Source organism: Trachemys scripta, chromosome 19 (assembly GCF_013100865.1).
Source record: "Trachemys scripta elegans isolate TJP31775 chromosome 19, CAS_Tse_1.0, whole genome shotgun sequence".
NCBI classification, from domain to species: domain Eukaryota; kingdom Metazoa; phylum Chordata; order Testudines; family Emydidae; genus Trachemys; species Trachemys scripta.
This window is the reverse complement of record NC_048316.1, coordinates 6,136,252-6,150,936: the sequence shown is the minus strand read 5'-3', so window position 1 is coordinate 6,150,936 and position 14,685 is coordinate 6,136,252. Positions and strand designations below refer to the sequence as shown.

Sequence of the window (14,685 nt, the reverse complement as noted above, 5' to 3'; positions counted from 1 at the left end):
CCCTAGTTTGCTGGCTCTCTTAGAGTGAGGTGCAACACTCATATTTATTGTCTTTAGACCTCAACCCAGTAAATCATTTAAGTACATGCTCCACTTTAAGTATCAAATAATCCTACTGAAGTCAAAATGACTTCTCATGTGTTTAAATTTAAGCACAGCTTAAGTGGTTTAATAGACTGGGGACTTCCTGAGTAATACATTGAATTTCCTTTCGCAGTTTCTATTTTCTTATTTTTCCTCTTCTGTGTATTTGATTATTTTTGCTTTGTTTCACTATCTATCTATGAGTAAAACTTGCTGTCTGTTGAGCTCTCAATGTGCAATGCAATAGAGAACAATAAAAATTCCAAGCTAGAGCAAAACAATTTTTTTTGATTGAAAGTTTTTTCAGCAAAAAATGCAGATTCGAAAACATGGAAACATTTTGCAAATTCACATTGTTTTTGCCTAATATTTTAAGTCAAGAAAAAAAAATCTTAAAAAAAAAAAATCCCCCTCAAATCAAAGCATTTCATTTTGATATTTTCAAAATGAAATGTTTACATTTTTTGGTTCAAAATCATTTTTCATTTCGAAATGTCCTTTAATTTTATTTTTAAAAATAAACTTTAAAAAAATGTTAAACCAAAATGAAACATTTTGTTCAACTTGAAATGATTTTTTTTCAACTCTTTGATTCATGGAAAATGTTTGAAAAATTTCATTTTTGGTTTGATCTGACACAACTTTAAATTTATTTATTTATTTATTTATTTTTAGACTTGTCAATGAACTGAAAAATCTATAATTTGCCCAGTTCTACTCCAGGGTAGCTCTCTTGTGTCTAAATCCTTTTTATACCTGTTTGTGCTGCTAGTAGGACTACTAGTAATACTCCAAATTTTCTATTTGCTATCCTGATTCCTTAGTGACTGCTATATTGGAAAAATCATCCTGCATACCCATTTCCATCCAGTGTCTAGATTTGTTTAGTGTCAGTCTGTAGGCACACATTGTTTATCCCATCTCATTTGGTCTCTGATGCAATCTTGTGACTGATATATCGTCACGTATCTGATAAGGAAGTTTCAAAAGAGCGGTTGCTCTGCCAAAGTACATTCTTCAAAGTAGCCCATGAGAAATCAAATGCCCCCACTTAAGGAAAAACTAGTGCCTCTTGTGAAAATACTGTGTGTCATAGCTTAAATATAATAGGTGTATATTCCTCATTTAAAACCAGGTTTAAAAATTCTCTAAAGGCTGATATTTTGCATAAGGAGAGATGATTTATGAGTTTTATTATGACTAGACGGAGGGATCTAAAGATGTGTTATGATTTTTTGTTTATATAGAAAGCTAAGCTTATGAACAAATTCCCTGAGACACAGGCTAGATTTTCAAAGAAACATAAGGAAGTAAGGTACGCAACTTCTATTTTCCCCCCTCTCCTGTCATATTTTTTATTTAATATTTTAAACATAACTCCCAACTGGTTTCCACTGGAAGTTAAGGTCACGGCTCATGGTGAGCTGTATACGTTAAAGTGATTTTGTAAATGTCTCAGTGAAACCCTCAAGCATTTGTGTGTAAGATAGCATGTCTTCTCATACAATAAGTTATTTTCACCTCCAATAAAATATGAAATACATTTTGTAATGTTATGTTCAAAATAAAATGAGAAGGAAAAGTAATGGGTGTTGGCTACATGTACCATGCATTTACCTACCCTTTTTTTGCATGTTAATTAGAGGACCCAAATGATAAAGCCTTAACTATAATTTTAACAGATTTTTAACTATAAGCACGAGTATCTTGTAAGGTCCTTGGGGGCAGAATCTGTTTGTTCTGTTTCTGTACAGCCCCTAGTGCAATGGGATCCTTGTGCATGCTTAGGGGACCTAGGCACTTCTGTATTGCACATAATTAATAAATAGTAGTAAGAGTCCCACTGACTCCAATTTGAGTACTCACATGCTTAAAGATAAACACATGCATAAATCTCTGTAGAGTTTGGGGCCTGAGACCTTAAACAGCATTTCTTGTTTAACTCAAAATATAACAATGCATCTACTAGGCAGAAATCCATCCACGTGGGCACAAATGATACTGCGAGGTGTGACACTGAGCGGATCAAGAGTGACTACAGGGCTCTGGGAGTACAGGTGAAGGAGTTTGGAGCGCAGGTGGTATTCTCTTAGATTCTTCCTGTCAAAGATAGGGGCCCGGGCAGAGACAGATGCATCATGGAGGTGAATGCCTGGCTGCAAAGATGGTGTCACCAGGAGGGCTTTGGCTTCCTCGACCACGGGATGCTATTCGAGGAAGGACTGCTAGGCAAAGATGGCGTTCATCTTTTGAGGAGGGAAAAGACCCTATTTGGACACAGACTAGCTAACCTAGTGAGGAGGGCTTTAAACTATGTTTGACGGGAACAGGTGAGCAAAGCCCACAGGTAAGTGGGGAATATGGAGACCTGGGAGATGGGTCGGAAACAAGAGGGAGTGTGGGCTATATTGGCAGAGAGAAAGGAGGGTCAGGACAAAACTGGGAGGCAAGATCAAACCAGTATCTTAGATGCCTATATACAAAATGCAGGAAGTATGGGTAATAAGCAGGAAGAACTGGAAGTGCTAATAAATAAATATAACTATGACATTGTTGGCATCACTGAAACTTGGTGGGATAATACACATGTTTGGAATGTTGGTGTGGATGGGTACAGCTTGCTCAGGAAGGCTAGACAGGGGAAAAAAGGAGGTGGTGTTGCCTTATATATTAAAAATGTACACACTTGGACTGAGGTGGAGATGAACATAGGAGACGGAAGTGTTGAGAGTCTCTGGGTTAGGCTAAAAGGGGTAAAAAACAAAGGTGATGTCATGCTAGGAGTCTACTACAGGCCACCTAACCAGGTGGAAGAGGTGGATGAGGCTTTTTTTAAACAACTAAAATCATCCAAAGCCCAAGATTTGGTGGTGATGGGGGATTTCAACTATCCAAATATATGTTGGGAAAATAACACAGCGGGGCACAGACTATCCAACAGATTCTTGGACTGCATTGCAGACAACTTTTTATTTCAGAAGGTTGAAAAAGGTACTGGGGGGAAGCTGTTCTAGACTTGATTTTAACAAATAGGGAGGAACTTGTTGAGAATTTGAAAGTAGAAGGCAGCTTGGGTGAAAGTGATCATGAAATCATAATGTGCAATTCTAAGGAAGGGTAGAAGGGAGAACAGCAAAATAGAGACAATGGATTTCAGGAAGGCAGATTTTGGTAAGCTCAGAGAGCTGATAGGTAAGGTCCATGGGAATCAAGACTGAGGGGAAAAACAACTGAGGAGAGTTGGCAGTTTTTCAAAGGACACTATTAAGGGCCCAAAAGCAAGCTATTCCACTGGTTAGGAAAGATAGAAAATGTGGCAAAAGACCACCTTGGCTTAGCCACGAGATCTTACATGATCTAAAAAATAAAAAGGAGTCATATAAAAAATGGAAACTAGGACAGATTACAAAGGATGAATATAGGCAAACAACACAGGAATGCAGGGGCGAGATTAGAAAGGCAAACGCACAAAATGAGCTCAAACTAGCTACAGGAATAAAGGGAAACAAGAAGACTTTTTATCAATACATTAGAAGCAAAAGGAAGACCAAAGACAGGGTAGGCCCACTGCTCAGTGAAGAGGGAGAAACAGTAACAGGAAACTTGGAAATGGCAGAGATGCTTAATGGCTTTTTTGTTTCGGTCTTCACCGAGAAGTCTGAAGGAATGCCTAACATAGTGAATGCTAATAGGAAGGGGGTAGGTTTAGCAGATAAAATAAAAAAAGAACAAGTTAAAAATCACTTAGAAAAGTTAGATGCCTGCAAGTCACCAGGACCTGATGAAATGCATCCTAGAATACTCAAGGAGCTAATAGAGGAGGTATCTGAGCTTCTAGCTATTATCTTTGGAAAATCATGGGAGACGGGAGAGATTCCAGAAGACTGGGCAAATATAGTGCCCATCTATAAAAAGGGAAATAAAAACAACCCAGGAAACTGCAGACCAGTTAGTTTAACTTCTGTGCCAGGGAAGATAATGGAGCAAGTAATTAAGGAAATCCTCTGCAAACACTTGGAAGGTGGTAAGGTGATAGGGAATAGCCATCATGGATTTGTAAAGAACAAATCGTGTCAAACCAATCTGATAGCTTTCTTTGATAGGATAACGAGTCTTGTGAATAAGGGAGAAGCTGTGGATGTGGTATACCTAGACTTTAGTAAGGCATTTGATACGGTCTCGCATGATATTCTTATCGATAAACTAGGCAAATACAATTTAGATGGGGCTACTATAAGGTGGGTGCATAACTGGCTGGATAACTGTACTCAGAGAGTTGTTATTAATGGTTCCCAATCCTGCTGGAAAGGCATAACGAGTGGGGTTCCGCAGGGGTCTGTTTTGGGATCGGCTCTGTTCAATATCTTCTTTAACGACTTAGATATTGGCATAGAAAGTACGCTTATTAAGTTTGTGGATGATACCAAACTGGGAGGGATTGCAACTGTTTTGGAGAACAGAATCATAATTCAAAATGATTTGGACAAATTGGAGAAATGGTCTGAGGTAAACAGGATGAAGTTTAACAAAGACAAATGCAAAGTGCTCCACTTAGGAAGGAAAAATCAGTTTCACACATACAGAATGGGAAGAGACTGTCTAGGAAGGAGTACGGCAGAAAGGGATCTAGGGGTTATAGTGGACCACAAGCGAAATATGTGTCAATAGTGTGATGCTGTTGCAAAAAAAAAAAAAAAACAAACGTGATTCTGGGATGTATTAACAGGTGTGTTGTGAGCAAGACATGAGAAGTCATTCTTCCGCTCTACTCTGCGCTGGTTAGGCCTCAGCTGGAGTATTGTGTCCAGTTCTGGGCACCGCATTTCAAGAAAGATGTGGAGAAATTGGAGAGGGTCCAGAGAAGAGCAACAAGAATGATTAAAGGTCTTGAAAACATGACCTATGAAGGAAGGCTGAAAGAATTGGGTTTGTTTAGTTTGGAAAAGAGAAAGCAGTTTTCAGGCATCTAAAAGGGTGTCATAAGGAGGAGGGAGAAAACTTGTTCACCTTAGCCTCTAAGGATAGAACAAGAAGCAATGGGCTTAAACTGCAGCAAGGGAGGTCTAGGTTGGACATTAGGAAAAAGTTACTAACTGTCAGGGTGGTTAAACACTGGAATAAATTGCCTAGGGAGGTTGTGGAATCTCCGTCTCTGGAGATATTTAAGAGTAGGTTAGATAAATGTCTATCAGGGATGGTCTAGACAGTATTTGGTCCTGCCATGCGGGCAGGGGACTGGACCCGATGACCTCTCGAGGTCCCTTCCAGTCCTAGAATCTATGAATCTATGAAATGTTGGACATTGTTTACTAACATGCTTATAAAGAACCTTACAAGCTATAAAGAAATCTTTATGAAATATGCTGATAGTAGTGCTGCACTTTCATAGAAGAATCTATTCAGGAATGAATCATTATGGCAAGAGAGTACTTGAGACAGAGAGGAATAAGAAAGTGAAAAGTGTATACATTTCTAAGTATTCTCACTAATAGTTATATTCATTTTGCTCTTACATTGGACTCTCTCATCCAAAGTATTTAAAGTTTGAAAAAAAATTGACTTACAACACATCTCTTGATTGTACATTGCAATGGAATGGAAAAGGAACCATTCTGAGCCAAAAATGTGACTTTTCCTTCAAGAACTTCATTTATCTAAACAAAATAATTTAAAAAAATTAATGATGCATCTAAACAGATTAAGCATTAAATCTTTAGCCATCTGAAAAAGTTAATCAACTTATAAATTACAGTAAAGAAGAAATAAATACATTGTTAAGGTTACATACGGTAACATAATTTTAGTGTGCCTAGGTTTCTATGTAACTGCAACTTTTTTTTGCTAATTACCTAACTTATTTCAGGAAGGTAACATCTAACGTGTTCCAGTTTGGAGCAGTTTTCAGCTTACTTAATGCTTGAAGTTATAATAAAATATTGTACTAGAAAATGCCAGTGTGTGGTGTGCCAGATACTTAAATTAGAATATTATTTTTAAGGTTATAATTACCTTTGTTTCCTTTCTAACAATTAACAAAATTGGACTAATGATACTATTATCAAATTAGGTGGATGAATAACACTATTATTCACATCATCCTGTAACTAACATATTTGTATTATAATTGCTGCATAAAGTGCACTTACCATTGGTTTAAATGTTACCACCACTTCACATGACATTCCAGCAGACATCTGGCCAGGTGGATCAAAGCTGTGCAGATCATAAATGTATGGCACTGAGTTAGATTTATATTTCAAAATCGGCTCCCAAAATTCACAGGAAAATTACATATTTTTACTTGGGTGAATTTATTACATACAAGCAGAAAGAGTGGGGCAGGCCAGTGAAAGGCTGTGCAAATATTGAGAAATAATAAACAATCACACTTTGTACTTGTATAGAGCTTTTCATTGGAAAATCTCAAAGCGCTTTAAAAAGGCGAGCGTTATTGTGCCCATTTTACACATGGGGAAACTGAGGGGTGAAGTGACTAGCCCAAGATCACACAAAGTGCCAGTAGCAGTGTCAAGAATAGAACTTAAGTCTTTTGACTTCAGTCCCCTGATTTACCTACTAGGACACAGCTTCTCCCAATATCTACATGTCTGTTGAGCATCATGACCTGTAATACCTCTGCTAATCAAGTTCCTGGGCAAGGAAAAAAGATAAATTAAAAAGAACCATGCAGTTGCAAGCTGACTACACAATATTACAGTATGTGCTGTCTGTTGCAAATTGTACAAACAGCAACATTTATATCTTATCCCATCCCATCTCCTAGAACTGGAAGGGACCTTGAAAGGTCATCGAGTCCAGCCCCCTGCCTTCACTAGCAGGACCAAGTACTGATTTTGCCCCAGATCCCTAAGTGGCCCCCTCAAGGATTGAACTCACAACCCTGGGTTTAGCAGGCCAATGCTCAAACCACTGAGCTATCCCCCTCCCCTCCTCTGAGTAGAAGCTGCCAGTTGTTTCAAATTGTGCCATATTTTACGGTCTTTGTGATGTGAACAAAAAGTCCACCAGGGACTTCAGTGAGACCATTAAACTTCTTTTCAACTGTGACTGAAACAGGATTTGTGCGACAAGAAATCTAGGTGCTGCATTCTAAGTACTGCTAGTGAGTCACAGCCGAGGGTCTGTTCTGGCTGCATGGCAGAGAAGATGGAAACTAAGCAAATGAAATAACTGCATATTATTAGCCAGGGGAATTCCCAGGCAAGCTGGACTATCTTGGAGCTGTTAGAAACACACCTTAAATCATAAGAAAAACTAATCTTATTAAAGGAGCATTTTAAAAAATCCTCCTCCAATCGCATTTGGAAAAAGGGAACACCATTCAAGGTTCTGGGGTTGAAACATGCTTACAGTCCGGAGAAAGTTTGCTGGACTAATCTTCACACTTAGCAAGTACTCTCAACCACAAAGGTAGCCTAAATTCAGCCAGCGCAGCCTGGAAATGGCAAAGATGATGAGCTTTCATTGGAGAGTAATCAACATCAAGGTCCAAACATCTCCAATGTTTACTAGCGACAAAGAGTCCTGTGGTACCTTATAGACTAACAGACGGTATTGGAGCATAAGCTTTCGTGGGTGAATACCCACTTCATCAGATGCATGTACTACTTCACCATATTATGTACATTCATTCACACTGTATCTCCTTGCACCCCTAAACACGTCTGCATTATTGCAGTTCCTGTGTGTATGTGATGGGGGGAGAGCAGTGTGGATGGCTATGGAGTCCCTTATGGAAAATTCCTACAGGATAGAAATTGAGATCCTTTCAAACTGGGAGTCTGAATGGTCCTATAGAACTTAATAGAGAATTCTATCCCTGCTATAGAATTCTACAGAATGTCTCTCTTTAAGACTCTGTTACATTCTAGAGGCTTTAGAGTAATATCTAAGGAACCATGTTGGTTACATCCATATTGAGTTCTACAGCCCTTCCCCATACAGGTAGCTACATGGGGGCAGCGGCGCACCAAGTGTGTGCCTGGGGCGCCAAGCTGCAGGGGGGTGGCCTGCTGTTCGCGCTGAGGGCAGCAGTCTGGCAGCCTTTGGCGGCATGACTGCTGTGCTTGGGGCAGCAAAAAAGCTAGAGCCACCCCTGCATGGGGGTTTGTCTGCTCCTGTTTGAGTCAATGAAAAAACTCCCATTAACTTGGTTGGTGCAGGATCAAGTCTAGGATGACTCCAGAGCTACCCTTTGTGAGCTGAGCTCCTGGGCAGCCTACTCTGTGAGAACGTGTAGAGGGGTGAGGACTCTCAGTGGTGGGTCAGGGTCCTTGGATCCACTGGCCCTCAGATCTGCACATGAGGGAGCAACAACTGTCTGAGGCAGTTTGACCTGGCAATAGCTAGAAGTAGCAATGAGCCCTGTCAACACTGGTTCTCCGCTTGCGAAGTAACTCCCTGCTCTCCATGTGTCAGTATATAATGCCTGCATCTGTAACTTTCACTATGCATCTGAAGAAGTGAGGTTTTTACCCACGAAAGCTTATGCCCAAATAAATCTGTTAGTCTTTAAGGTGCCACCAGACTCCTTGTTGTTTTTGTAGATACAGACTAACACAGCTACCCCGATACTTGACACTCTCTATCACTAGTATTACTTTTAAAACACAAAGTATATAACTACCTGCCTTATGAAAAAATTCTAACAATGCAAGAAAATCCACATGTGTGACTCTCTTAAGGGAAGGTAGGTAAGTCAGATATTAAGACAGCTTTGATTTGTAATTTCCGAATGCTTGGCAAAAATTGGTTGGAGTAATAAATTGTCAATGTCTGGCTTTCTACTTGAGATGAGGTAAAGCATTACACAGCCTTATATGTGCTGTACAAGCAATTAGCATACTATCTTATACAATCTTATTGGAAAAAAGATATATAGATAAAATTTCTAGCTAGCTACTGGGTAAATGTAAGAGGAAAGAGTATAATTTAGTTTTTGAAACCTAAATTAATTCAGACATATTTTTCAATGCAGTTTAACAAAAACTGCATTAATGTACTTTGCTCACAGTACCTGAAGCTTAATTTATAATTGGAAGGTACTTTGACAAACCTATTATACCAAGGTAAGATTTAGGATTTTTAGCAAGTTGTAATTTATATTTCAATCACATATCAGGGATGTCGAATTAAATATGCAATTCAATGAACATGCTAAATGAAGACAAAATTAACCAATCCTCACGAGCATCCAAAGATGTGTAAGAAAATGGCTTTCCTAATCCATAAAAGTGTATTAATTTAATTTTAATTAAGAAGTCTTAATAGTTAAAATCATTGGTTCAAATTTTAGATCAATGTACAGTAGACTCCAAAACTGGCATAAAGTTAGACACCTATTCAGAAAAGCACTTAAGCATGTTTAAAATTAAGCATGTGCTTTCTTGAACTGGGGTCAGATTTGCATCTCTTTCTCTGTGAGTCTGTGACTAAATGGTTCAGCATCCAACCTCTTCCCCTTTAACAATGAATGTGACCATATTCAAGATGCTGTAACAGCTTAAACTAGTCAATAAAGTCAAATGTCCTATTTCTAATTCAAAATGTATTAAATGAAAACTGCAAAGGGCCATGAAAGGCTGCACTGAGAAGGATATTTGAAAGCAAGAGGTAAAATTTAACAAGAGCTTCTACAGCTGATTGAATTCTGAACTTGTAGCTCTCAAGGAGGTTGTGCTCAGTCAGTAACTGTATCTTGTTCATATTCCAATACACTGTTGTAGGGACTGAAAGGGTGGGGGTTGGTTTAGACTTTAAGGTCAGAAGGGACCATCATGATCGTCTAGTCCAGGGGTCGGCATCCTTTCAGAAGTGGTGCGTCATGTCTTCATTTATTCATTCTAATTTAAGGTTTCGCGTGCCAGTAATACATTTTAACATTTTTAGATCTTTCTGTGTCTATAATATATAACTAAACTGTTGTTGTATGTAAAGTAAATAAGGTTTTTATAATATTTAAGAAACTTCATTTAAAATTAAATTAAAGTGCAGAGCCCCCCAGACCGGTGGCCAGGACCCGGGCAGTGTGAGTGCTACTGAAAATCAGCTCGTATGGCGCCTTTGGCACACGTGCCATAGGTTGCCTACTCCTGGTCTAGTCTGACCACCTGCACAACGCAGGCCACAGAATTTCACCCACCCACTCCTGTAATAAACCCCTAATCTATGTCTGAGCTATTGAAGTCCTCAAATCATGGTTTAAAGACTTCAAAGTGCAGAGAATCCTCCAGCAAGTGACCCGTGCCCCAGGCTGCAGAGTCAGGCAAAAAAACCCCAAGGCCTCTGCCAATCTGCCCTGGAGGAAAATTCCTTCCCGACCCCAAATATGGCGATTAGCTAAACCCTGAGCATGTGGGCAAGACTCACCAGCCAGACACCCAGGAAAGAATTCTCTGTAGTAACTCAGATCCCACCCCATCTAACATCCCATCACAGGCCACTGGGCATATTTACCGCTAATAATCAAAGATCAATTAATTGCCAAAATTAGGCTATCCCATCATACCATCCCCTCCATAAACTTATCAAGCTTGGTCTTGAAGCCAGATATGTCTTTTGCCCCCACTGCTCCCCTTGGAAGGCTGTTCCAGAACTTCACTCCTCTGATGGTTAGAAACCTTCGTCTAATTTCAAGTCTAAACTTCCTGATGGCCAGTTTATATCCATTTGTTCTTGTGTCCACATTGGTACTGAGCTTAAATAATTCCTCTCCCTCCCTGGTATTTATCCCTCTGATATATTTATAGAGAGCAATCATATGTCCCATCAGCCTTCTTTTGGTTAGGCTAAACAAGCCAAGCTCTTTGAGTCTCCTTTCATAAGACAGGTTTTCCATTCCTCGGATCATCCTAGTAGTCCATCTCTGTACCTGTTCCAGTTTGAATTCATCCTTCTTAAACATGGGAGACCAGAGCTACACACAGTATTCCAGATGACGTCTCACCAGTGCCTTGTATAATGGTACTAAAACCTCCTTATCTCTACTGGAAATACCTCGCCTGATGCATCCCAAGATAACATTAGCTTTTTTCACCGCCATATCACACTGGCGGCTCATAGTCATCCTGTGATCAACCAATACTCCGAGTTCCTTTTCCTCTTCCTGTTACTTCCAACTGATGAGTCCCCAGTTTATAACAAAAATTCTTGTTATTAATCCCTAAATGCATGACCTTGCACTTTTCACTATTAAATTTCATCCTGTTACTCCAGTTTACAAGGTCATCTTGTTAAGCACCATGACTTATCTTATTGAGGTGGCTAGAAATTCAAAGCACATCCTATCACTACAAAGTGGCAGAGGGCAGTGAGCTGTAAAATAGAATCTCTCAAGTATGAAATCAGTTATTGTAGTAACATGACTTGTTCATTTCAGTGTGCAATATATTGTGTCACTTCACTGGGGTACAACAGAAACATCAATGTCAGAAACTATTTCCTCAGGTTAGCCTGAAGAATTGGCAACTTTTAATTTCAATTACATGCAGAGCAAGCAAGTTTGGTTCAAGCTGTTTCATTTGTTAATAAATAGCATTTACACACACAATGCTGGCTTTTTTCACTTTTAAGCCTGATCATAATTGGTCTTTTGTTTGGTTTAACAGAGTTCCAAATAAATGTGATATTTCCTTGGTATTTTTTTAAAATTAAAGTTACAGTGAATTCTTGGGGGAATAATTGATATTTTTGTGGGTTCAGAACATCTCAATTTAAGGGCAGGTCTTCACTACAGGGGGGGTCGATTTAAGATACGCAAATTCAGCTACACGAATAGCGTAGCTGAATTCGACGTATCGGAGCCGACTTACCCCGCTGTGAGGACGGCGGCAAAATCGACCTCCGGGGCTCCCCGACGATGGCGCTTACTCCCACCTCCACTGGTGGAGTAAGAGCGTCGATTCGGGGATCAATTGTCACGTCCCGATAAGACGCGATAATTCGATCCCCGAGAGATCGATTTCTACCCGCCGATTCAGACAGGTAGTGTAGACCTAGCCTAAGATTAGCCCATGAAGAATGCTTAAAAAGAAACAGACCAGGGATGCTCTCATTTGCTGATTCATAATTTATCAATATAGTCATTTATTGGAATCTGTCCCAACAGGACAAAATATTTTGCTACATAATCTATTGTCAATATTATGTTAAAGAATTGATGTAGACATCCCTAGAAATTTCCATTTAAATGATCTTTGTCATAAAGATTTCTATTCCTTTATTTAATCAGCTCTTTTCATCTTAGCCTTCATATGAACTACTAATAATCAGGAAGTTAACCTTACCCATACCACAGCGGAGGGCAGCTGATAGGCTAAACAATTTCTAGATTAATGTAAAATCCCTTTTAGTGGCCCAGACAGAAACTCAGGTCCCTTTTCTCTAATTACCAGGGTGGTTCTTTGCCTTTTTCAAAGTGCCTGATACATTAAGGCTAGGTCTACACTGAGGAGGGGGATCGACCTAAGATATGCAACTTCAGCTACGCGAATAGCATAGCTGAAGTAGGCTTATCTTAGGTTGATTTACCTAGCCATGAGGACAGTGGCGAGTTGACTGCTGCCGCTCCCCTGTCGACTCCGTTTCTGCCTCTCGCCATGGTGGAGTTCCGGAGTCGACGGCAGAGCGATCGAGGATCAATTTTATTGCGTCTACACTAGACACGATAAATCAATCCCTGATAGATCAATCACTACCCGCCACGTACCCTAAGTAAAAAAACAACAGAAGTATTCATTCAGGGCTTGAACCAAAGCCCACTGAAGTGAATAGGAGTATTTCCATTGACTTCAGTGAGCTTTGGATCAGCCCCTTGTTCGCTATCACTTAGATACTACAGAGATGGGCATGTTAGATTTACTAATATTCTCTTAATCCTCATTTTGCAAGACCAAGTAATTTTTCCCTTCACACTGGCATGGAATATTAATGATTTTAGATAAAAGAAAAAGTCAGATAATTCTCATGCCCCATCCCTCCTCACTCTTTTGTCTGTTTATTTAGATTGCAAGATATTTGGAGCAGGAATCCGTTATCCTACATCTGCTAGATTCTCAAATGCTCAGCACCCACAACTGGAACCAGATTTTCAGAACAAAAATCAACTCCCCTTTAGGCACTTAAGTAAATAGATTCTCAAAAGTGCTCAGTTTGCTGGACGCCAGGCTCCTTTGAAAAGCTGACCAGTTATTTAGGTGCCTAATGGGGATCTTAAAATCTGGTCTCAGTTGTGGCTGCTGAGCCCTTTTGAAAATTCTGGTGCATGTCTATACACTCCGGTGCTTTTCTGTGCAGTTAATTTATAACAAATTGTCTTGTCACCAATGTGAGAGTGGAAAGTGGGCATCTAACTTCCTTAGGTGTCTTTAAAAAGAAATGAGTTAAGGTTGGGATTTTCAAACAGCTAGAATATGGAAGGAACTATGTGAAATTAAATTCTATCTTGTCTAAAGACCTTCATGTAATTATCGGAAACAAAGGGTAGGAATAAATGGTCAGTTTTCAGAAGGAAGAGATGTAAATAGTGGTGTCCCCCAGGGGCCTGTACTAGGCCCAGTCCTATTTAACATATTCATAAATGATTTGGAAAAAGGGGTAAATAGTGAGGTGGCAAAATTTGCAGATGATACAAAACTACTCAAGATAGTTAAATCCCAGGCAGACTCTGAAGAGCTACAGAAGGATCTCACAAATCTGGGTGACTGGGCAACAAAATGGCAGATGAAATTCAATGTTGATAAATGCAAAATAATGCACATTGGAAAACTATACATATAAAATGATGGGGTCTAAATTAGCTGTTCCCACTCAAGAAAGATCTTGGAGTCATTGTGGATAATTCTCTGAAAACATCCTCTCAATGTGCAGCGGCAGTCAAAATAGCGATCAAAATGTTGGGAATTATTAAGAAAGGAATAAGACAGAAAATATCATATTGCCTCTATATAAATCCATGGTACGCCCACATCTTGAATACTGCATGCAGATGTGGTTGCCCCATCTCAAAGAAGATGAATTGGAATTGGAAAAGTTTCAGAAAAGGGCAACAAAAATGATTAGGAGTATGAAACGGCTGCCATATAAGGAGAGATTAATAAAACTGGGACTTTTCAGCTTGAAAAAGAGATGACTAAGGAGGGATATGATAGAGCTCTATAAAATCATGACTGGTGTGGAGAAAGTAAATAAGGAAGTGTTATTTATTCCTTCTCATAACATAAGTAGTAGGGATCACCAAACGAAATTAATAGGCAGCAGGTTTAAAACAAACAAAAGGAAGTATTTTTTCACACAATGCACAGTCAACCTGTGGAACCCCTTGCCAGAGATGTTGTGAAAGCCAAGACTATAACAGGGTTCAAAAAAGAACATGATAAATTCATGTAGGATAGGTCCATCAATGGCTATTAGCCAGGATGGGCAGGGATGGTGTCCCTCCATAAACTTATCAAGCTCAGTCTTAAAGCCAGTTAGTTTTCTTGCCCCAACTGCTCCCCTTGGAAGGCTGTTCCAGAATTCATTCCTCTGATGGTTAGAAACCTTCGCCTAATTTCGAGCCTAAACTTGTTTGATGGCCAGTTT

The 14,685-nt window shown here is 39.4% G+C and overlaps 1 protein-coding gene and 1 long non-coding RNA gene across 10 annotated transcripts in view; one reads left to right on the top strand and one right to left on the bottom strand.

Annotated features, from left to right (window-relative positions):
• The window catches only part of CFAP74 (cilia and flagella associated protein 74), a 113,731-nt gene that overhangs the window by 51,994 nt on the left and 47,052 nt on the right, over nucleotides 1–14,685 (bottom strand). For 7 of the 9 annotated variants that reach the window (XM_034753236.1, XM_034753241.1, XM_034753240.1 and 4 more), the window contains 3 exons: nucleotides 6,658–6,735; nucleotides 6,231–6,297; nucleotides 5,649–5,738 (listed from right to left, as the gene is read on the bottom strand). In XM_034753236.1, coding sequence (XP_034609127.1) covers nucleotides 5,649–5,738; nucleotides 6,231–6,297; nucleotides 6,658–6,735 — 235 coding nt within the window. The remainder of the gene's footprint in view (nucleotides 1–5,648; nucleotides 5,739–6,230; nucleotides 6,298–6,657; nucleotides 6,736–14,685) is intronic. The other 2 variants (XM_034753238.1, XM_034753239.1) reach the window with 1 other exon arrangement.
• Nucleotides 1–14,685, top strand: part of LOC117867864 — a 132,053-nt gene that overhangs the window by 98,343 nt on the left and 19,025 nt on the right. The window lies entirely within an intron of this gene.